Raw genomic sequence first — 23868 nt, 5'->3', positions numbered from 1 at the left:
TTTCATTATTACTTCCAATGAAATCACGACATTAACAATGTACTAATTGAACAATAAAAAATTGAGTTTCGACATAGTTGTGTCATGAAATGTCACGTGTTTTTGAAAAAAAGGAATCTTATTTGGTGGTGTATCAACAGTTAGTCTAGTTCCCAAATTGTTGACTATTGATTTGGCAAGATACTATTAAATACCACTACGGGAACCAGACTCATCAAGAAAACAAAAAGCAGTGACTTAATACACAGATTTTTTGCGTACACATGATAGTTGTTCAAACCAGGTGGAACGATCTTTCATATGTTGGATATTTTGAGGAAAAAATGTTATTTAAACAGAAAAACGAACAACTTCATTAGAAAAAGCGCATTATTAAAAATTATTATCGATTTGATTGTAAAATGAGGATTCAGTCATTAAACAGCCCAGTTCCCCCCACCCCCGTTTTCTCGATGTCAAAGTGATTTTTTTTCAATTATTGGAGGTCCCTCAGTAACTCGCGCCTCACTTATAGTACGGTCTATGTTTGTGGACCCTGTTGTGTGCGAGTTATCGAGGGAGAGATGTGCTGTGAGATGAGATAAATTAACTTACATTCTCTTCCGGTTATGTTGCACATCTTTCTAATCATAATATAGATGACATTACAGTCTACATTCCTCAGATTACTTGTATAGTTTTATGTTTACTAAATTTTGATAAAGAAGGATTTAAAGAAACAAATGTATGAATAAGAATTCTATAGTTTTAAAAGTAGGTCAGTTTTTCTTACACTTAAGTTTTACAAAATCCATCAAAGATCCACTTTTCTCATTTGAAATTCTGTAAAAATCAGCAACTGATTAAAAAATCATGAATTATAAATTCAGCTATTTATGAAATATATACAAACTATTGATGCTATATTTTTTTAAATTTATTAATTTAATGTGATGGGCCATTGACCTAAGCTGTTGAGTCACATTTAAATCTTATTATAGCATGTATACAGTAATTTGTGACTGAAAATGCAATGAGTTTGTTTACTCGCATTTTCAGTACTAATATATGTACACACATTTTTATCTTGACCCCCCCCAAACACACACGCACCAACACACACACACATGACAACATGGCATTCACAGGAAATGTTGGTTACACTTCATAACATAGTGCCCTGTATGAAAAAAATGGTGCTCTTTGTTGTGAAAATTGAGCAATTTAATGTTTTTTTCTCTCCAAAACCAGTGGGTCATTTGTGCTAAAATTGTGCAGATGTAAATAAAATGAATGTTATTGCTTGAATATGTATTATACCTTAGCCCATATTTGCCCTTTAAATACCTTAGCCCAGATTTGCCTTATAAATTCCTTAGCTCAGATTTACCCTTTGGATACCTTAGCCCAGATTTGCCCTTTAAATACCTTCGTGTAGATTTGCCTTTTAAATACTTTAGCTCAGATTTTCCCTTAAATACCTCAGCTCAGATGTGCCCTTTAAATACCTTAGCCCAAATTTTCCTTTAAATACCTTAGCTCAGATGTGCCCTTTAAATACCTTAGCTCAGATTTGCCCTTTAAATACCTTATTAGATGTGCCCTTTAAATACCTTAGCCCAGATTTGCCTTTAAATATCTTAGCTCTGATGTGCACTTTAAATACATTTACCTAGATTTTCCCTTTAAATTCCTTTGCCCATATCTTTTTAAACACCTTAGCTCAGATTTGCACTTCAAATACTTTAGCCCAGATTTTCTCTTTAAATACCTTTGCCCAGTTTTTCCCTTTAATTACTTTAGCTCAGTTTTTCCCTTTAAATATCTTTGCCCATATTTTCTCTTTAAATACCTTGGCTCAGATTTGCACTTTAAATACCATTGCCCAGATTTACTCTTTAAATACTTTAGCTCAAATTTTCCCTTTAAATGCCTTAGCTCAGATTTTCCTTTTAAATACCTTTGCCCAGATTTTCCCTTTAAATACCTTTGCCCAGATTTTCCCTTTAAATACTTTAGCTTGGATTTTCCTTTAAATACTCTAGCTCAGATTTTTCCATTAGCTACCTTAGCTCAGATTTTCCATTAAATACCTTAGCTCAGATTTTCCCATTAAATACCTTAGCTCAAATTATCCCATTAAATACCTTAGTTCAGATTTTTCCCATTAAATACCTTGGTTCAGATTTTCCCCATTAAATGCCTTAGCTCAGATTTTCCCTTTAAATACCTTAGCTCAGATTTTCCCATTAAATACCGTAGCTCAGATTTTCCCATTAAATACCTTAGCTCAGATTTTCCCATTGAATACCTTAGCTTGACCACTCCGGTGGCCTAGTGGTTAGGGCGTCTGCCTCAGCTGAGTTATACCAAAGACTTACAAAGATGGTACTAACAGCTGTCTTGCTTGGTACTCAGCATTAAGAGGTTAGTGTTAGGACTGGTCAGCCTGGTGTCAGGATAATGTGACTGGGTGGGACATCATGCTACATGTCTGCGGCATGATGCCCCAGTGCTTGACATCACTATAAACTGCCACGCTGCAGACATCGTTGCAGTATGACTGAAAAATTGTTAATTCAACGTTTAAAAAAAATCCAAATACCTTAGTTCAGATTTTCTCTTTAAATACCTTAGCTCAGATTTTCCCATTAAATACCTAAGCTCAGATTTGCACTTTAAATACCTTAGCTCAGATTTTCCCTTTAAATACCTTAGCTCAGATTTGCTCTTTAAAGACAACTATAACATTGTGAAAATTATACTGATCTGATCTGACCACTCGCTTTTCAGTTTTTTGTTTCATTAAATATATGACATACAAACAGATAAGGACTTAAAAATATGCAAAATGCATGACATCTTGTTTTATACTAGTATATTCTGTTGAAAAAAAAGAAATTTAGATGTACTCATTAAATTAATGTGCTAGATTTTTTAAATTATTGCTTTTGTTTTAATCAAAGTCCAAGATAAATTCAGGTTTTCTTTTCTTTAAAACGAAGACATTTTTTTAAGTAGTAATTCTTGAAATTATCAGTTTTGTTTATTTTCAGTTCTGAAGGAGGAGTGACACCAGGGAGAGATTTAGACAAATCACTGGCAGGAGAGGAAAAGTAGGTCACAATAATCCAACATTGTAAAAATTACACTAACCTACAATGAATATTAATTTATTTTTATCATGTGATATTCACTTTTGCTCGTGTCATGTTAACATAGTGTCATAACTAAGCAACTTTACACCATCAGAAAACATGCTTTGCAATGTCATTGAGTATTGCTGACTTAGATTTTATTATTAAGCGGAATTTCAGAACTGTGTTCATTAGACACAATGTTTATAACAACAGTATATGAAATGTGATATAATTCAGTCCTTAAATAAATTTTATATCTAATGAACAGTTTTTTAAGATCCTTAGTTTTGAACATTGATATGACACAATTCCTGTAAGAGATGGTGTTTGATTGGATGGCACAACTTCATGTGATCTGTGATAGTTCATTCTTCATGTCACATGGTCATTCTTCATTTTGCATGGTCATTCTTCTTGTTGCTTGGCCTTACTTTGTGTCATAAGGTCGTTTTTGTGTTGCATGGTCACTCTTCATAACACATAGTCACTCTTCATGTCACTTGGTCATTCTTTATGTTGCATGGTCATTCTTTGTGGTACATGGTCATTATTCATGTTGCATGGTCATCATGTCACATAATCACTCTTCATACTGCATGGTCATTCTTCATGTCACATTGTCATTCATCACATTGCATGGTCATCACTTCATTCACATTTACTTGACATCATAATTTTTAAGTTCATTGCATCGTGGATTTTAAATGGCATTTGTAATATTCTATTACAAACTAAATTCTTTTTTTATCTTGTAGCCATGTAATAAAATAAATATCTGTCTTTGTTTTCATGAATATGAGTTTTATTGTGCATGCAACTTCATATTTAGCTCAACAAAGATCTATAATTGTATATTATGGAATATAATAACTGGGTAGATTCAGTTTGTTTTACTAGCAGCATGAGGAAGTTATATTGTTTGAATAAAGATTTGCCAACAAGAAAGATGTCTTCAGTACAAAAATAGGTTACATTAGGGTATTTGAGCCAAGCTAAGGTTATTGAAGTAATGGTTATTTAAGGGTATTTTGAACCTAGCTAGAGTTATTAAGGTAATGGTTAGGAAAAGGCATTTGAGCCTAGCTAGGGCTATCAAAATAAGGGTTATGTTAAGGTATTTGAGCCCTAGTTACGGCTATTATTGCAAGGGTTAGTTAAAGGTATTTGAGATTAGGTAGGGTTATTAAGGTAAGTATTAGGTAAAGTTATTTGAACCTAGCTAGAACTTTTAAGGTACAGGTTAGACAAGGGTATTTGAGACTAGCTAGGGGTATTAATAAAAGGAAGGATACATGAACCTAACTGTGGCCACTGTTATTAATCAGATAGATATTTCAGTATTTCAGGCACAGTAAGCATATATATATATATATGGAATCTTTTATTTCAGTATATTAGCAGGATTAAACTTTGGACAATTGCACTGGACAACAAATTTTTACAAAAGTCATGTTACTGAAATAAAATTAGTCAATTCTTATCAATTTTTATGTGCTGAACACGAATATGACAGTCAAATTGCAAAATTGGCTCTAGTTTTTTTGTAATCTGCAAGAAATTAATGTTTACATAACGAAATGCATTCCAATAGTAAAAGGTCAACTGTAATAGCCTACCTATAAAAAATCAAGTCATTGACTACATCTTAGATTTCTTCGCCTGTCTCTTGTACAGCTGTTCGGGAGCATCTCTGAGGAGTGTCCAGCAGTAGTCAGCCAGCATTGTAGTGGACCATTTTCCCTGGTATCTTTGTTCCATTGTTGCGATATCTTGATGAAAACGTTCGCCGTGTTCATCACTAACAATACCACAGTTGCTAGGAAAGAAATCCAAATGGGAATGAAGGAAGTGAATCTTTAGAGACATATTGCAGCCAAGTTTCTTATACTTCATCAACATGTCTTCTACTAGTTCCTTATAGTTTTCTGCCCTAACATTTCCGAGGAAGTTTGTAGAAACTAGGCGAAAAGCATTCCATGCTTGTTTCGCGTCACCTTCCAGCAAGTTGTTGAACCGGTCATCTTTGAAAAGCTCTCGAATCTGAGGACCCACAAAAACTCCCTCTTTAATCTTTGCTTCGCTGAGTCGAGGGAATTTTTCATGCAGGTATCGGAATGCTGGCAAAGTCCGGTCAATGGTTTTCACGAAGTTCTTCATCAAACCTAGTTTGATGTGAAGGGGTGGTAGCAAGATTTTCTGAGCCTCAACCAGAGCTGGGTGTTGGATATTCTTCTCTCCAATGGCTACATTCTGCCTGTGAGTCCATTCCTTCCTCATGTAGTGCATTTCCCTTGCTCGGCTATCCCACTCGCATAAGAAACACATGTATTTTGTATATCCTTGCTGCAGTCCCATTAAAAGGGCAACTACCTTCAAATCACCACAGAGGTGCCAGCTGTACTTGTTATACTCAATGGAATTCAGTAGCTGCCTTAAGTTATCGTATGTCTCTTTCATGTGGACAGCATACGCTACTGGAATAGATGGAAGAATGTTTCCATTGTGCAAAAGCACAGCCTTGAGACTCAGTTTCGAAGAGTCCACAAATAGTCTCCATTCTTGTGGGTCATGAGTGATTTTTAAAGCATTCATGAGGCCCTCAATATCAGAACAGAATATCAGATTACTTTCCTTTCTGAAGAAAGGCTCCAATTGCTGGTGGCGCTTTCGATATGCAGTAATTGTGACATCTTCTTCTAGAAGATTCCATTGTTGGAGTCTTGATCCTAGCAATTCTGCCTTGTTCTTTGATAAGTCCAAATCACGAATCAGGTCATTTAGTTCTTCCTGTGTTATTCTGTGTGGGGTTGATGATGCACCACAGTGAAAATCTGGATCACTGCATGCTGATGGACCAGGAGAAGAACAGGTCGACTCACCTTTGTCTTCGTCAGATGAATCAAGAGAATATTCTGCTGGAGGTTCTGGAATAGGAAGTCCCTCACCATGTGGAACTGGTCTCAATGCAGACGGAATGTTTGGGTAGACTATTCTCGACTTCTTTCGCTTCGTTATTCCGCCGGAAAGAGGAGGAACCAAGCAGAAGTAACAGTCATTTAGGTGGTTGCTTGGCTCTCTCCACACCATTGGGACTGCAAACGGCATTGATGACCTTTTGCAATTCAACCACTGTGAAAGCTGTGTTGTACATGTAGCACAGCATATATGCGGAGCCCAAGGCTTGTCTTGGTCACCAACCTTGCATCCGAAGTAAAGATGATATGCCTTCTTCACTTGAGAATTGATACTTTTCTTCTGGTTGGCAAATGTCACTTCCCCACAAATATAGCAAAAATTGTCCGCGGTATTAACACACTTTCGAGGCATTACTGTTCTTTATTGTACGTAAATGGATAAAATAATAAGTTTTATGTAACAGTAGCTTGAACTGTCTCGCACAACGTCTAAAATATTTTAAATGCTGAACCTATCTGATTGGGCTTTATATAGTACACTGCTTACGTCAGCTTCAGCAGCCGCCTGGCATTAGTATGATAGGCCTACACATGTATAGTACACTGCTGACGTCAACTTACTTCAGCAGCCGCATGGCATTAGTATTGCATTGCATCAGAAAATGATGCAATCAACTGTGGATGATGTGAGCATGATGGTATTATGCAATGTTACATCATTATTCCGGATGTTGCTGCAGTCCTACTGGAGAAATTTACACAGTGAAACATAGAAAATGAGGTATATGAATATCTTCAAAACGAGAGCCAATACAAATTTTTCACGGTTATATTCGTGTTCGGCACACCAAAATACTACAGATTAGGGCCTTTTCAAGTCAGTAATGATTTCACTGTTGACCAGTGTTGTCAGTGGAAAAAATGATAAGTTCTAGTAATAACTGTGTCCTATCTAAAACCAAAGCTTTGTGTATGTGCTGTGCAGAGATGGAGGAAATCATGTTTAGTTGCTTTGTTCCAATATTTAATTGGTCAGAGTGAACAGAACATGAATCATTACCAAGTCTGAGGGATGTTTAAATAAAATCTTAGACAAATCTTTAACCAGGATAACAACAACAAACCCAGCCTTTCACTTGTTACTATTGAACCCATTGTTTAACATGCTATTTACGAAATGTGGCTAGTAAAATCTTACATCTAACTCCTGTTACAAGCTTTCAGGACCATCCATCCATGAACTTGCATCAGATAACCTCTGCATTATATGCAATCTTGAGGTATCAGTCCCTAACCCTCCACCTTTATTTGCTACCAAGAGAAACCTCCATATGATAAATAGAACCAAACTAATGCATGACATCCAAGCAAGCCTAACAACTTGCTTACCTCCTACAGCAGAACAACTTGATAACTGCTTGCGTTCATTGCTTGACAAACATGCCCCCACCACCAAGCGCAGAGTATCATTTCAAAAGTGTTCTTCATGGTATAGCAGTGTTAGAGACCAGCTTTGCACTGCTAAAAGAGACTGCCATAAAGCTGAGAGGCTTAAGCTTTCCATCAGACTCACTATTTATAAGCAAATCTATGAAGCCGCTAAGAAGAATGTCACAAGCATGGTCCATGCAGCGAAATCAGCCCACTACAGTACTAAGATCATGGAGATTTCCGGCTGCAAAGAGCTCTTCGAGATTACTAACAAGCTGATGTCAAGGAACAAATGTACACCACTTCCAACTACCTTCTCTCCAGTCGACTTTCCAGACCTGTTTGTAAATTCTTCTGTGACAAAGTTGAGATAAGCTTGACAACACAATTTCAATTGACTCGTCACCATACAGTTGGGATACAGAATTTCAGTGGCAAGCATTAGCAGCATTTAACCTGTCTCAATGGATTTAGTAAGTACAATCGTGATCAAGAGTGCACCAGAGTTATGTGAACTTGATCCAATTCCAACATCACTCCTGCTTGAGTGCTTAGATCCAGTATTGCCTTCACTAACTGATGTTATCAATACCTCTCTCTCATCAGGGGAATTCCCATCCTTTTTCAAAACTGACATTGTAAAGCCTCTGCTGAAGAAATCAACCCTAGACCATAACTATTTAAAGAACTACAGCCCAGTTTCTAACTTCCCATTCATATATAAATTATTAGAAAAGTTGTTCTATCCGAGCTAGTATCTCATCTGAATTCAAACAGTCTTTTTAGCAATGTACAATCTGCATATCGCCCTTGCCACAGTACTGAAACTACTCTTCTAAAAGTAGTTAATGACATTCTCTCTGCTTTGGAGAGCGGAAAGATTACAGTCCTCACCCTCCTTGATTTGTCTGCAGCATTTGACACAATAGACCATGATATATTACTTCACCATCTCCAGCATGTATTTGACATGATACAGCCTTACTGTGGTTCAAGTCCTACTTGGTCAACAGGACACAAATTGTGTCTGCAAAAAGAATACACTCCAGCCCAGTTGATCTATGTTGTGGTGTTCCATAGGGGTCTGTTCTTGGACCTGTTCTCTTCATTCTTTACACTCATCTGCTCTCAAGTGTCATAGATCATCATCCAGTGTCTCACCAATTGTACACTGATGACACCCAAATATACAAATCTAGCCACCCAAATCTAGCTACCATCCAAGATGAAGAGATGTGCATTACTGATGTGAAATCATGGATGACATGTAACTAGCTGCAGATGAATGATGATAAAACTGAGGCCATTCTAATCACAACACAAAGACTTTCTTATTTACATAATTTACCTTAAACAATAAATATCAGCAACACCAACATTAGAGCAGTACTCTCACATTGCACCAACATGTCATGAACATATGCTCACATCCCTGCTGCTATGTAACCTACACAGGCTATCAAATTCAATCCATAATCAAACACAAAATTTGTTCTCTGTGCTACATTTCACTGACGGACTCCATACCTATTCGACACAGTGATCCCATTCAAGAGTGCTTTTAAAACTCACCTATTTTGACTGCAAGAACAAACTTAAAGACCTAATAATGTTTCCTACCTTAAATATTTTCAGCATGTTTTTATGTTTTCTAATTTCATGGTGTTTGTTTTTTGTAATCATATCATTATTTATGTTGTGTTTTTTTGTTATAGGTGTTGTCTAATGTTGTAAAGCGGTTTTCTTTTCTTTAAGGGCCTTGAGGCCAGGGGACCCAGGCTGGGTATACCGAGCACGAGTTCCAACACCATCCAATAAGGACTATGTGGTTAGACCAAAATGGAGAGTAGAGGAAGTCACAAAGGTGAAGGATAGTTTTCAGTTCTACTCAGATCTATTTCCCCTAGTCTCATTAAAACAGACCCCTGGTATCATCATGAAACCAGGGTCTGGTAAAAGAAATTGTTTTCCTTGTAATGCCATAACAAGGCATTTCCATTTTTGGATAGGTGGTTTAATTGGCTGCTGAGATGATTCATTATGTCATTGTGATGATGAAATGATGTGTTTTGTATAAACATGGAGAGTTTCATTGGCTGATTGAGTATCTGCATCAGTATCAGTGATGCCCAGTCATATCCTTTAAGCTTGGAACAGGATTTTGGAATGATTGCAGAAAGTATGTTTATATGGATTTTGAGGAATGAAAAAATATCTTTCATGTTTCACTTCTACAAAGTTTGACCAAACTCATGATGATGTGAACAACTGACAGCAGTGGTTTCAAATGAAGTAATAAAGATAGTTTGTGTATTAAGCTCTCATAATGTTGAAAATAAATGCATTTTTTTCTTTCTATCCGTTTTCTCTAGGATGATTGGCTTATTGTTATGAAGGGGTTCTTGTTTATGTTAGCTAGTAACCTTGAATACATTTTGACAAAGATAACAGAGCACTAGCTGTATTGAGTTAAGAAAGCATTAAGTATAGAATGTACTAGAATGTACTTATATTCAAGAAATGGGTATTTGTTGATTTGTTTATTCATTGAGCTTTTCATTAATTTATTTGTTTATTGCTTGTATATTTTGCATTTTTACTGAATTTTATTAGCTCTATTAATCAAAGATCAGAATAGCCTATGTGGTGATGTGTTGCTGGTCAGTGTCTGTCCATGTGAGTGCCTTGGTGGCCATTATTAAAAAATTGTTATTAGTACTTCTCCTTAGTGGACAATCATATTGACATGTCACTTAGAGACTTACTACGATGTCTTGTGGGTTCTAAATGAAAATTCTAATATGCAATATAGCTACCACTGTTGCCATCCTGAAATTTTTTGTATCATTACTCTTGTAGAACACATGGTCATTTTGAAATGGTTTTCACTAAAAGACCTCTTGTGATGTTTGGTTGCTCCTAATATGACTGCCTCACTGGCTGTCTTCTAGACCTTGTTATTACTGCTTCTCTTGGACTGAATGGAAATGGTGCCCGTGAACATCAAATGAGATCATGATGGCCATTTTGAAAATCTTGCAGCTACTTCTTGATAATTTTTAATCATAAAAACATGGAGTTTTCACTAAAAGACTTCTTTTGATATCTAGTTGGTTCTGAACAGAAGAAATCTTCTGATATATGGTTGGTTATAAACGATAGTTGTGCTGAAAAAGAAAAAGAAGCCCATGGGCGGCCAATTGGTAAAAGCTGCTCACCTTTACAGAAAACTGACATTGCACCTCTGTTTGTGCAGGGTCGAGTGATTTTGCCCCAGTGCCTGACATCACTATAAACTTCCACACTGAAGACATCATAGTGATGACTAAAATTGTTAAAAATATGTTAAAATCCACACACCCTCACTATAACAAGCTGGAGGACAAAATTCACTAAGTTTGCTTTGATTTTTTTTCAGCCTTCTGGAAAGAAGGGACCCACCAGGTATGAAAAACATGTCAGGAGTTTTGCTGATAAGAAGAAGAATTTAAAGACACAGAGGGCTGTAACCATTAGTATTGAAGGGCGTCACATGGCATTATAGTCAATGCTACAAGGCTACATGGACTGTGTACCCAACTCATGAAAAGTGTATTCTATGGAAATCAAATCAGGTTTCTGGACTTTTTCACCAGATATAAGAAGACTGTGTTTCTTGCTTCAAAATATTGCTATGCCATTATAGCCCAGACTGTCTCCAGTTTCAGGTGAACTGCCTTCCCTTCAGTAATTATTCTAAAAAAACATTTCAGTATGAATTATCGGACTGTAAATCAAAAGTTGTTATAAATTGACTGGGAAATATTATTGTTGAGAAGAGAAACAAAATCATTGCTATTGTAATTCATGTTTCACTTTTTAAGGAAAACATAATAAATTCTCGGCATTGCATATACTTTTATAATTGATAATGCATGTGAAAATATTTTGCTGACTAAAAATATATGCACAAAGTCCACTCTTGGTTCAAAACTCATGTGAGACCACCATGAGATGTATATTGGTGTTGATTGAAATGAGAGATTTAGTGATACCTGAATAATGCATACTGTATTGCAGCATTTACTGTCCTGCCTAGTTTTGCTGCACATGTATGATCTTGATGATGCTAGTTGGATTTGTATGTCATAGAAATTGCAAGAATGCCACACTTTATATCAAGTCCAACTTGGCCTTGTTAGGAAGTGGGCTCGGTCCATATGTACATTTTACATACAGATGAGACAGAATTTACATACAGATGAGACAGAATTGAAACAATGTGGCTATTTGTATAACAAAAATTCCAAAAGTACACAAACATTTTAGACCAATAAATATACTATTAAAACTTTGCTACGCTTAAAAGATTTGGAGGAAAGTGAAAAAAATGGTTTAATATGAGGAATCTAACATTGTCTCAGTGGGCTTTCTTGCATGAATGGCTCCAATGTTTTAAAACCATCCAGTGTTTCAATCAGCTCAAATTTAAAACTAATGTGAAAAGCCAGGGGTGATGCAGTTACCTTTGACGTACAATGGTGAGATTGAATATATATTCCTGGAGATGGCTGAATCTTATTTTGGGCAATTTAATTCTGTCTGTGTTGCCTAATCTGGAATCATGATGGTTATATTCTGTCTGAGGTATAAGCTATTCATGCATGTTGCATATGTTATTATTCTGTATATCAGGTTGTATTCTACCAGAGGTATAACCCTTTAAGGATGTAACAATATTCTTTATGAAAAACATCATGTTTACTGAGTGAAACAAATAAATAACTAATTTAACCACTTAATTTTCAATGTCTTACCTGTAAAGTTGTTAGAATTCTTAATCCTGCATTTTTAATAGGTATTTTATATTTTAGGGCAGTTATTTATTGATGGCCTTTGGATAGGCGGCATCTATGACCTAATTTCACAAATTCTTTCACTTGCAAATTGGAAAGATTTATGACTTTACGTGTTTACTTGTTTCGTTAAGGATGTCCACTTTTTGTAAAATCGTTTTACTGTGCAGTTTGTAATGATGTGACCCATTACATTATTACATCATTTTTGTGATGCTGGTTACTTCATCTTGATCTAGTGCTGTGAACTCTGGGAGAGATGAGACACAAGAGGATGTGACTTTTGTCACGTATTCAATTAGGAAAAAGGTTCTGATACAATATCAGTTACTGCAAGAGCAATGCTGTGAAAGAAAAAAATAAAGTCATTGATGGGTTTTAAGCCACCATTGGAAAACATAACCTGCCCAAATTTGGCCTTGCAAGCATTTTGTTTTCAAATTCAGATTTAAGCTCTGAACTATTATTATAGTCAAATTATTAACTCACCAACATGCACCTTTTGTCTCAAGTATGATGAATGTCACAGTAGGCAAGATATAATGGTTACATTGTCTGTCTGTCCATCCTAATATGTATGTCCTGCATCAATTTCTAGTTAAAGTTTTATTAAAGGGCAGCCTCCAGTTTTCATCAGAGCTAATCATCAGATGTTGCTCACAAATGCATTATGGGAAGGAATATCATTATGGATTGTAGACCAAGGAATAAATTGACAATGTTACAGAAAGTAATTGTTAAATGTTATGTGGTTGGTCTGTTGTTAAAGATCTTGAATCTGGTGGTACTATCTTTGGTCACCTTGGATGAATCAACATTAGACTATTAAAGAAGTTTACAATGGGAAATATAGAGATGCTGCTGATGTGGAAGTCCAAAGGTCAGAGTCAAAATGATCAGTTTTTTTATTCTTTGGATGGAATTTTTATCATGTGTCATTTGATAGGCAGTTTGACAAGGGCAGTGTGTATACTTTTTAACAAGGGCTGTGTTCATTGAAAATGGAAGGCAGTTTTTCTGTATGAAATGTCTCATCTTCTCAGGGAAATATTTTAAATATGGTGGACAAAAGCTGGTCAGAATTTGGAATCATTGCATTTAATTTTCCAATTTGAGAACTGTACTCTTCCAGAATTAAAAAATAAATGTTACCTGCCCATAGGAAATATTTAGTCCATATCATTGTGTCATTGGTTTAAATATACATTAAGTGTATGACTTTAACCATGTATCTTGGTTCTCTACACCACTCTTTACATGTCTCAAATAGCAAGCACTTCTGTGCATGAACCAAACAAATGTGCTTGCATTGTTCATGGCAAGCTACTTCTATTGACATGTTAACTTTACCGCCAAGCACCATTCACTGGCAGCCCATACAGAAAGATTGTCAACCTAGTACTAACCTAATGCCACTCAACTCTGTAGTCTTAGCATGCTGTCCAGATTCAAAAATGTGCTTGAACATTCTTAGGAAAGATGGATCCAGGCTTGAAAGGTCATTGATCACATGATAAATTATTTAATCTTTTGGAAGGGCAAACTCTTTAGACCTATATCTTCTGTTTTGATTCATGTATTATTATAAGATTTGTCATACAGTATTAGAGGAATGGAATGGTTGAAAACTCTGAGCTCAAGATAATAGGGGTTGTTTAGACATGTGTTACTAGGGCTGCAGTCTTATCATTGCAGGGAGAGATAATTTATGTTTTCTTATGTGATGGGAGCAGTCTGTTATCTTTACCTGCAAATTTTATGCAGGATGTTCTGATTTTTGGATTTTTAACATAGCTTGAACAATTTTAGTTATATCACAACAATGTCTGCAATGTGGCAGTTTATAGTGGTCTATCATTTGGGCATCATGCCGCAGACATGTAACATCATGTCCAACCCAATTATATTATCAAACAATAATATCTTAATGCTGAGCACCAAGTGAGGCTGCTGCTGGTCCAATTTTTATAAGTCTAGTATGACTCTGCTTGAGTTTGAACCCACAACCTCCTGCATCCGAGTTTGATGCTCTAACCACCTAGGCAACCAGAGCAGTTAGCTATTCACGGAGAATCGATAACACAGCACTGTTTTCTTTAATTTTATGCATAACAACCCATACAAAAGGATTCATATTAAATTAGTGTCACACAAAATGCACCACAACTTATAAATTGTTTCATGATTTTGGATGGTCTGGTTCACTATTTCATTAATTCACCAGCAGTCATCCTTAAAGAGTGTTTGCTTTTGTTTTTAGCCAGTATCTGATAAGTACTGGTTACTTTTGGTCAGGATGCATACATTTTCATATAGATACAGGATTTTGTGTCAGATGCTTTATAAAATTACTTGTAAATATACACCAGAGTTTTTAAGATATACACAGGTGACCTCGTTGGAGCTTCCTATGGATCTCAACTACTGCAGTGTAATTCAGAATTTAGATGATAGTCTATTCTGGTCAATGTGACATAAATGTGTCAGAAGATTAAAAGACAAGCCCAGTTAATATGACGATGGCAGATCTAGTTATCTTTGCAAAAGGAAACTGTTGTTTGGAAAACAGAGGTAATTATGTTTGTATATATTGTAAAATATAGGTATTTTTGTTTGTATATATTGTAAAATATATGAGGGAGAGAGAGGGATAGTTGAAAATTCATGAATTTATGAATGTGAAGTAAATTTTTGACTGGAGATTGAGAAGGAAGAAAATTGAGAATAAAAGTTAAGGTGAATTACTAAGGAAAAGAAGAGTAGAATATTAGTGTACCATTTTTGATAAACAATTATTGCTTGTTTTTTTCTTAGGTGCATGAAATAATACACAAATTAATGAAAAGTTTCTTTGTATGTTTTAATTGTCTGATAGTTTTGTGTGGAAAAATTCTTTCTGAGACAACATTTTTCAAAATGTTGATTTCTGATTTTTATTTTTCAAATGCATATTGAGAATGAATTATGGATAAACTTGTTATCATGAAAATGTTGTTTTTCTTTCTCATTGTTTGTTTTTTGACTTTTTATTGCTGGCAGTTTTGCTTGCCTTAGGGTTGTTCCAGTCAGTAAACTTGGAACCCAGAGAGTAGTCCCCTATAAATGCAGTTGAGAATTTTGTGTCATTTTTATATGAACTCTTTGAGTAATTAGAGTAATCTAGCATATATTTTTTATAAAACTGCCTTCCCTTGGTACCAAGTATAATTAAATGGAACAGCAAAGGTCTCATGTCATGGAATATCTGTACATTTGAATGATGTTCTGTCAATAAAATCATGTCTATACAGCTGTGTGTTTTGTATTCTCATTAAAAATAAATATGAAAGAGATGTAGTTACATATATTATGTTATCTACCTACCCACCTAGTGGTAATAACAAATACTGATATTTATATATACAGACAAACCTGTCCTAATGGTCACCTTTTCTCAGCAGCCACATGTTCACAGTGGCTATTCTAATTTACCCTTGGCAAATTTCCAATATAAATATCCTATATGTAACAGTCACCTGCCTTCCGTTGTCATTTTCCAAGTGTTTCTTAATGGTTTCTCCCTGCCTTAAGCAATCACTTGAGCAAATCTACATTGACTGTGCAAACTGAATTTGTGCTTTACGAGGAAGGCATTGTTTAGCTAAACGAATGTCGTATGAATCAATGTGCAAACATTTCTTATCTCACTTGTATCCGTAACTCAAATCACATCAACTGTAACTCAGAGTGTCAATGTGTCAAATTTGAAAGTAACTTTTTATCTCTAAGGGTTAAAGCAGTTTGTTGGATGATGGGAAAATTATTTATGTCATTGCAGCAGAAATGGATGTCACCTTTTTTGTCAGTATGACAGGTACAGTTGGATATCTAATTTATTTGACAATGAATTTAAACTATCTCTGAAGAAAAACAGTAGTCTTTGGCAAGAGATGCAAGAGTCATCCTTTTTCATTAGGGTCAGGGGTCATTCAAGATTTAAAACATCTGTCAAGGCAGCTGAAATTTTAGTTTATGGTCACAATAAATAGCCATATATGGCTTTTTGTTTTCTGATCATCACAGGTTTCTCACATACACAGAATGTATTTCATTCTTAATGAGTTGAGCAACTAGACCAGATATGTTTGGTGTACAAATTAAGATCAGCGTATATTTTTAAGGCTGAGATTATTTCCTTTATTGGATTGATTAAAGTGGTAACGATGCAGTAATCTTTTGTGGAAAATAAATTTGATAGAGAACGTATACCTGTAATTTATATTATAATTTTGTTATACAACCTTGATAATGTAATAGTAATAATAATAATAATACATGGTTCCCACGCTTTTCTAAACATAAATTTCCAGGGTTTTTCCAGGTTGAAATTACTTTTTTCAAGGTTCACATATGACCATTACTGAATGGAACTAAAGAACATTGTAGATTATAAAACAGACGTTTTCTAAATCTAAAGATATTTCTCTCAAGACCTCCAAGAACATCGAAGTCGGAGAAGATGATCATGTACAAAACCTCAAAATATATCACACGAAACAAGTTTGATTATATTACTATAAATTAGCATGTAAAGTCATTTCGATGTACAGAATAAAAATTTTAACTTTATTTTGCTGCATTTTGTTGCTAAGTGAGAACAACATAATGAACATAAATTATGTTTTGTTTCCTTTCAAACTTTAATTCTAAAGAATTCTGTAGCAATATATATCAATTTCATAGAAAGTAACATTTCCTATTACAGTATAGAAAAACAAATAATTAGAATCTTGCCTTGCAACGAAGAGTTTAACCCTGAATTTAGCTGTACCAATAAAATCCCCCCAAAAAAGATTTTTCAAACAACCTAATCTCTTTAAGACGATCAGGTTAAAAAGCCCATCATTTGAAAATCATTTTCAAGACCTTCACAATTATATAATGTTGTATAAACAAGGACTGAATTTTCTGTAAAATCAACTTGTCTTCTTGTAATTCGTTAGACCAGTCTCCAAACATGTATTGATACAGGAGCTCGTATTGGGTTTTAAATATATACAATGCTGTCGAGCATTTCTGCGCACCTAAGGTTTCTGTCTCCGATACTGAAGCAAAACGCATACTGAATTCGACCGATTGACGAAAATAAAATACTGTAATGCTTACCATTTAAAAAGAGGCAATTGTCACCACAATATTCAGTTCAAAATAATATTAATTTTAGACACACGGGATACCACCACCGTGTTTTCATGACTCGAGATATGTCGGCCAATTTTGCGCACAGCTTTCAAAAAATTTAATGTTTATCCATCGGGCTATATCAACTAAATACATTACTTTGGACTGTTTCTGTCGGCGGTTCCGTCGAGTAGTTTGATCAGGGTTATAGATAGTTTTGCCAAACTGAACGTAACAATGTCAATAAATGGCAAGCGATATTAAGCCAACTAAACCGATCTTGTAAAATGTTTTAGTAAAATTAGATATTTTATATAAAAAAGAGCTATTATGTGAAAGAGAAACAACAATGAATATGGTGTAATGTGTTTACAACGTCTTGTTTATGGGGACACATACTAAAACATTTAGAAACAGGCTATACGTTGGGAAATTATGTGAAATTCCCGTTCTAGTGGCAAGCTGACATGTCGGGCAGCAGATGATTCTGTATGCGTGGGACAACTTCTTGCTAAATTGGAAACTTTGATTCAGATGCGTAATTTTATTTTAAGGTATACATTTCCTACTTTTATAAAAATGTAGTTATTTGTATGATTGTAACAGATACATAGTAAATAGGATGTTCTGGGTTACAGGTTCAAGCACAGGAGTCTGACGTTTTATCAATAAAGTACGGCGAAATTCTGACAACATGACATCACCTTATCGGTAATATAAATGAACACAAGGAGTGCAAGTGTGACCACAACCCTCCGCTCGATTATACTTTTCTCAAGCGTCTTTTATCACTTCAGAATCGCAAGAAGTCTAAAAAAAACTACACATATATATTCAAGAAACAGTGACGTACCAACGCATGAATCCAATCCGGCGAATCAACCTTTATTTTCATCATTATTTTTTCAGGAATGGCAAGTATTATAATCGTTATGTCGTTAATCTGCAATCAAACAAGACGAAACTACGGCATAGATGAAACCTGACCCAGTACTCGCCATTTGCATCACTAGTCACATGACTTCACAAATCTCAAATGAATACATCGATAGTCTAATATTCACGTGATATCAACAACAAACTCCTTTATAGTGTTGTTGTAGAGAAATTCAATTATATTAAATGAAAGTTAGATACTTATTGTAAAATCCAGCAATCTGGATAGTCTGGTCTATCAAGCAGAGATCACTTGTCCACGTGGTGGTTACGTGAAACAACAATACTCCAAAAGTTGTTCTCGGAATATATAAATATGGATAATTTTGTGTTCGTTCGTTTTTGTATTTTTATTACAACCAGTATAAGACTTAATTTAATATTTTTTTCTTTCTCTGAAACATTTGAAAAGGTGGGTTGTTAAATATGTGTACAGTACGCTAGCACCAGGTCACATTTCATCAACGACGTAGTTTTATCTTGTCTTTTAGCAGATTAAAGACAACGATTTTACTACTCACAATTTCTGAGAAAACAAGTAATTTTAACATCGATTTCATGCATGTGTCATTCGATCTGAGAACGTTTAAGGTTAGCTAGGCCATTCGGTAAGCGGCTACGCTTTCCCACCACCATGTTGGCTTCTTGTGATGCTAGATTGGTTTTCATACCTTTCATGTAAGGAAAGATACGCATATCGAGCTGACTTTGAAAATGAAAGTCTACAAGACGATTCTAATCCACTGAGCGTTTGGACTGACTCAGCATATATGTTAGGGGGCAAATTTCTGTCGATCTATGAAGAACACATTAGTTTGAGACCAGAGAACAATTAATTAGATTTATGGAGACAGGCGCATGTTAAATCGCTATACTGCAAGAATTTCTAAATGTCTGGTAGGGGACAGTAGTGACGCTAATTACACTTTTGTTTATATAGCAGCCAGACGGCCTATTAGGGACACGGTTAAGCTTCGTTTCATAGTGGAACTGTCAAAAATTGAAAACCATAAACCGTTAGTCGCAACGTAGAAGGTCAAACCGATACCAGATTTGGCGCCTAGTAATAAAAGGCGGTAAATACATTTAATTCTGATTGGTTAAGCTAAAAAAAGGGCGTGTTTCCCACACTAAATTTCCTAGTTTTAAATATCGCCACATCGAAAAAATCTAATTAGTCTAAGCTTTGCTGCAAGAGTAAACGTACATGGACTCCGAGAGGAATTTGAAAGATATTCTCTCTCGTAAAAAACACTTGTCCAAGGCAGCGGCGGTCTGAGGGTTCAACGGTCACAATTTTGGGGTAAGAGCAAGAAAACGTTGAAGCACAGGGGAAAATAGCTATTCCGACGTATCATCAGATGTACCTACGCACTGAGCAATCAATTAGCCGTGTATCTACATGCTGACATAACTACCTACCCACACAAAAAAGAGGACCGAAGGGAGGCGAAGCAGTAGAAATGTTGGAGAGGAGAAAGAAAAAGGAAGGAAAGAAAGGGCGAAAGGACATAGAACAGCAGAGTGAAATTGGAGGGAACCAGAGCTAAGCAGGTTATGCAATTGTACAATTGTACAAGGCAACGATTTCGATTGTTCACTCGATCGTATGATGACTAATTCTATCAGTTAAACAGATCGACTATTTTTATAAATATATTTGTGTTTTGAAATTTGGTGAAAGATTTATTCCAAAGAAGTGTATCTTCCTAATTTATTGTATTATCTCCAGTGTTTATGTAATTGATTAAATTTTGATTCTTTTCGTACGGGGACTCGTGTCATTCTGTTCTATATATCTGCTCAGATCTCTATTTATTCCACCTATAAGTTTACTCGATCCGTGCAATAACACCGAGGGCGATCATCTCCTAGATAACGAGAACCTAATAAAGCGGACACCTTGAAAGAAGGTATAATCCACCAATCAACCTACACTCTTTGCAAGTGAGGGGCGTACCTTTACAATATATGTTTGTTGCAAGCAACCAAATAATCCATACTGCACTCTCCGAATATTCTGTTAGAAATCGATAAATTTAACTCACGATCAGTTTAGTAACGATTCAATTACGTGATTGTTTCGGACGTCAGGTGGTGGCGGAAAATTCCAGGGTTTTTCCCGACTTTCATCAATATTTGCGAAATTCCAGGACTTTTCATGGTTGGGAATTTTGTTTTCATTTCTCCCGACTTTTTCCCGATAACCCGGTAGCGTGGGAACCATGATAATAATAATAACTGATAATGATATTAGTGCCTGGTCCTTTTCAAAAACAAATTTTAACGCAGCTTAACCTGTGTGCAACAACCAGTTTTGTCTTTAAACCTTTATTCTAATAGTAGTAATACATTTTCGGTCACTATTGCCTTGTTGAATTTGTCAGTTCAGAGTGAGGCTGATGGTTCAGAGAAACTGGCATAAGCAAATGTACTTAAATTTGTGGTAAGAATATTCCTACTGTAAGCTTTCGAAAGGCTACGCCATATTTTTAGCCATCAGGTTAGGGCCAAACAATAATATGCCTTCGTTCTGGTGTGCCAAAATTCGAAGCTAAAAGGAGGAGAAAGTATTGTGTGACTAATATCTTCCAGTGACAAAGGATCAAGATGGGTCCAGGCAGTGGTAGTAGTCTGATTTCATGGGCTTAGTTCTCTTGAAAGAAAGGTGCCTCACAGTGAGGGATTGATTGGCTCTCTTGATCGTGTGGACACTCTTTATGGAGATGTTATATGGTCAGTATACTAGTAGAGCCCATACATTATTGGAACAGCTGTTTCTGGCTTTTCCTTCTCCATTTTAAACTGGTTAAATAATACTGTGAAGCTTCAACTAGAACGAGAAACATGTCCTGATCATTCTGAGCAAAGACTTGACTTGAGACTGGGGATCTCAAAATGTAGTTGTGCTAGTAAAGGAATATGGTTCCTTGCCAGAAACCCAGGTTTGCAAAGGAAAGAAAAGGACTAAGAATTATCAGTGAACTGTACACAGCCTTTTTCTACAGACAAGACATGAAGCTCACTTATTTTTCTCACACATATTAAGAAGAACTGGAAGTAAGTTTAAAGTGCATTTTCTTGAAGGAATCTTCACTCAGCAAGTGATAAAGATGTTTTGATAAAGCCCACTAAATGCACGAGAGATTCCATCTTAGCATCAGTGGGTGAGATATTGCTTTCTGCAGCTGAAATACTTGATAAAATCAGAAAGATGATGATCTGACCCAGTGGACGAATACTTCGAGAACTTAAGAGTGTTAGACAGGACTGCCCTATCATTCTTAATGATCATGCTTGGAATATGCTAGACACGGATGGAGATCCCAGCCTAGGCTTTCTAAACCTCCACGGGAAGGAGGAGACCATCATACAATGACCCCGTAATTGGTTAGTGCACTCTTTGTAGGGACAAAATTACGACTGTATTTTCAGGTTATGGGAGCGTTGGGGCCACAGAGGGGCTACTAGACAACATTGGTCAGTTGTGGCGCACTTGTGGAAACATTATAAAGGAGCTTGTTGTTCAGCTTCTTCGCGAACAAGTCCACCAATATCATCCCCAGAACCTGAAAAGAGATTCTGCTACGGATTAGACCATTCGCTAAGTACCACCCTGACAACTCTGGACATAGCGTTTTTGCATAATATTGATCATGCTTGGAATATGCTAGACACGGATGGAGATCCCAGCCTAGGCTTTCTAAACCTCCACGGGAAGGAGGAGACCATCATACAATGACCCCGTAATTGGTTAGTGCACTCTTTGTAGGGACAAAATTACGACTGTATTTTCAGGTTATGGGAGAAAGCTTCTTTGTTGAACCACAAATCCTGATGCGTTACCCCTTCCAGTCCTAAATTAACTCCTCAACCCGAATCTGAGGTGTCGGTATACAGACATAAGAGGCATTATGAGGCTTGAATTGGGATTCCGGTCAAAAACTGGTCCCAATTGGACCACCAACTTGGATGATGGTGAAAAGTATACCCTGATATATCCGGGCTGATAGGGATGTTTGTGCGGTCTCCGGTTTGCCAGGAAAAGGAACTAGCTAGTACGCAAGTGAAGTCTTCCAAGGGAAACCATGTCAGCCGCTGATTTTAAAGTTCCCAGGAGTGAAAGATAAGGACAAGCCGAAATCGAAGCCTTTGCTTGGAGTGCTGACAAAAGAAACCATATTCCGTCAATTCTGTTCAGTAGAAGGGCTGAAGCTGGCGAGGAAGTTCATCTCCAAATAAAGAAGATCCTGAGAAGGGATTAGATTAGATGTTTCTACGTTTGGAATAAACCATGCTGTAACAGTGTGGACCAACTGAAGAACATATCCTGCAAAGGGGACTCACTGAGATTATTGTGTATTAACAAGTCATCGACATACTCGAAGATGGGAATCCCTCGAGAGTTCAGATGGACTGCAAATAGTCATATCACCCTGATAACAGGTTTATGGCTGCTGCTAGTCCAAACGACAGAGCTCGAAATTGACACCAAAAATTTCTCTATTCAGACAGAACCGGAAAACCGGACGTACTTCCTGCGGAGATGAAATATTAGAATGTCATGATAAGCATCCTGTAGGTCGACGAAGAATGTCCTGTCACAGGGCCTAATGGTGTTCCTGACTGAGGTGGTAGTCTCTCTTTTGATTTAATATTCCCCAAGGAATGTATGTTTAAGACAAAAAAGATGAATAGCCATAACGGCCCTCCTTGCATAGACGCTAGGAAGATCTGGGAGTACAAAAGCACGAGACTTAAACCCCTCACTCCCTCTCTACTGCGACGTTCAGTAGAAGGGTTTGCACATCTTGTCTTAATTGAAAAAACTTCGGTATAAGAGGATGGAGCTCCTTGATAAATGATGTTTTCTTCGGAAACTAAAAGGTTGTCCTTTATGCTAGAAAAAGAACCCACACATATTTCGTTATGTTTGACCAGACTTTTGAAAAGAGGGCTTGCTGAGCTTTCGCGGGGACTCCAGGAAGAGCAATAAACGGTAGGAGAGGGATTTAGTCTCTAAAACTTCCTCTCCTACCCTACTGTGGTCGAGTAAGTCATTCGAGGTCCCCATAGCAACATCACTGCTGTGAGGAAGTGCAGCCCTGCTAATATCGCCATAGACATGGATAAGACATGGCCAACAGATTTTGCTATAGCCTCCAACGGGCGTTGAAATGGGGACGGAGACAAATTTTCCACCTTCAAAAGATTGAAGTAGGCGTCGAATATAGTATTGGCATGTGAGGCTGTAATGACAAGAATGCAGGACATTAAGACCATCGCTTTTAGCCTTCCATGCCTTGATCAGAGGTTAGCGTATGGCCCCATCGAGATCCACACCTGTGATTCCCCCGTGTTTGGAAAAGGGGCAGAGGAGGCTTAAGGAGACAGCGTAGAGGGAGACAGGCCAACCATTATATTGCCTAGAAAACTCCTGACTCCTAGAGAACTTTTGGGAAAGCTCCCGTA

General features: G+C 36.5%; 1 protein-coding gene across 1 annotated transcript in view; it reads left to right on the top strand.

Moving 5' to 3' along the window:
• Positions 1 to 15589, top strand: part of LOC149799980 (uncharacterized) — a 59001-nt gene extending 43412 nt beyond the window's left edge. Inside the window, exons 16-18 of the mRNA XM_089959513.1 lie at positions 3036 to 3095; positions 9221 to 9329; positions 10884 to 15589. Of these exons, the coding sequence (XP_089815639.1) occupies positions 3036 to 3095; positions 9221 to 9329; positions 10884 to 11009 (295 nt within the window). The 3' untranslated portion in view covers positions 11010 to 15589. The remainder of the gene's footprint in view (positions 1 to 3035; positions 3096 to 9220; positions 9330 to 10883) is intronic.
• The last annotated feature ends 8279 nt before the right edge of the window (positions 15590 to 23868 follow it).

This window comes from Sinohyriopsis cumingii, chromosome 5, assembly GCF_028554795.1.
Source record: "Sinohyriopsis cumingii isolate HCF-2022 chromosome 5, ASM2855479v2, whole genome shotgun sequence".
Lineage (NCBI taxonomy): Eukaryota > Metazoa > Mollusca > Bivalvia > Unionida > Unionidae > Sinohyriopsis > Sinohyriopsis cumingii.
Note: the sequence above shows the minus strand (reverse complement) of the source record. Positions and strands in the feature narration are given on the sequence as shown.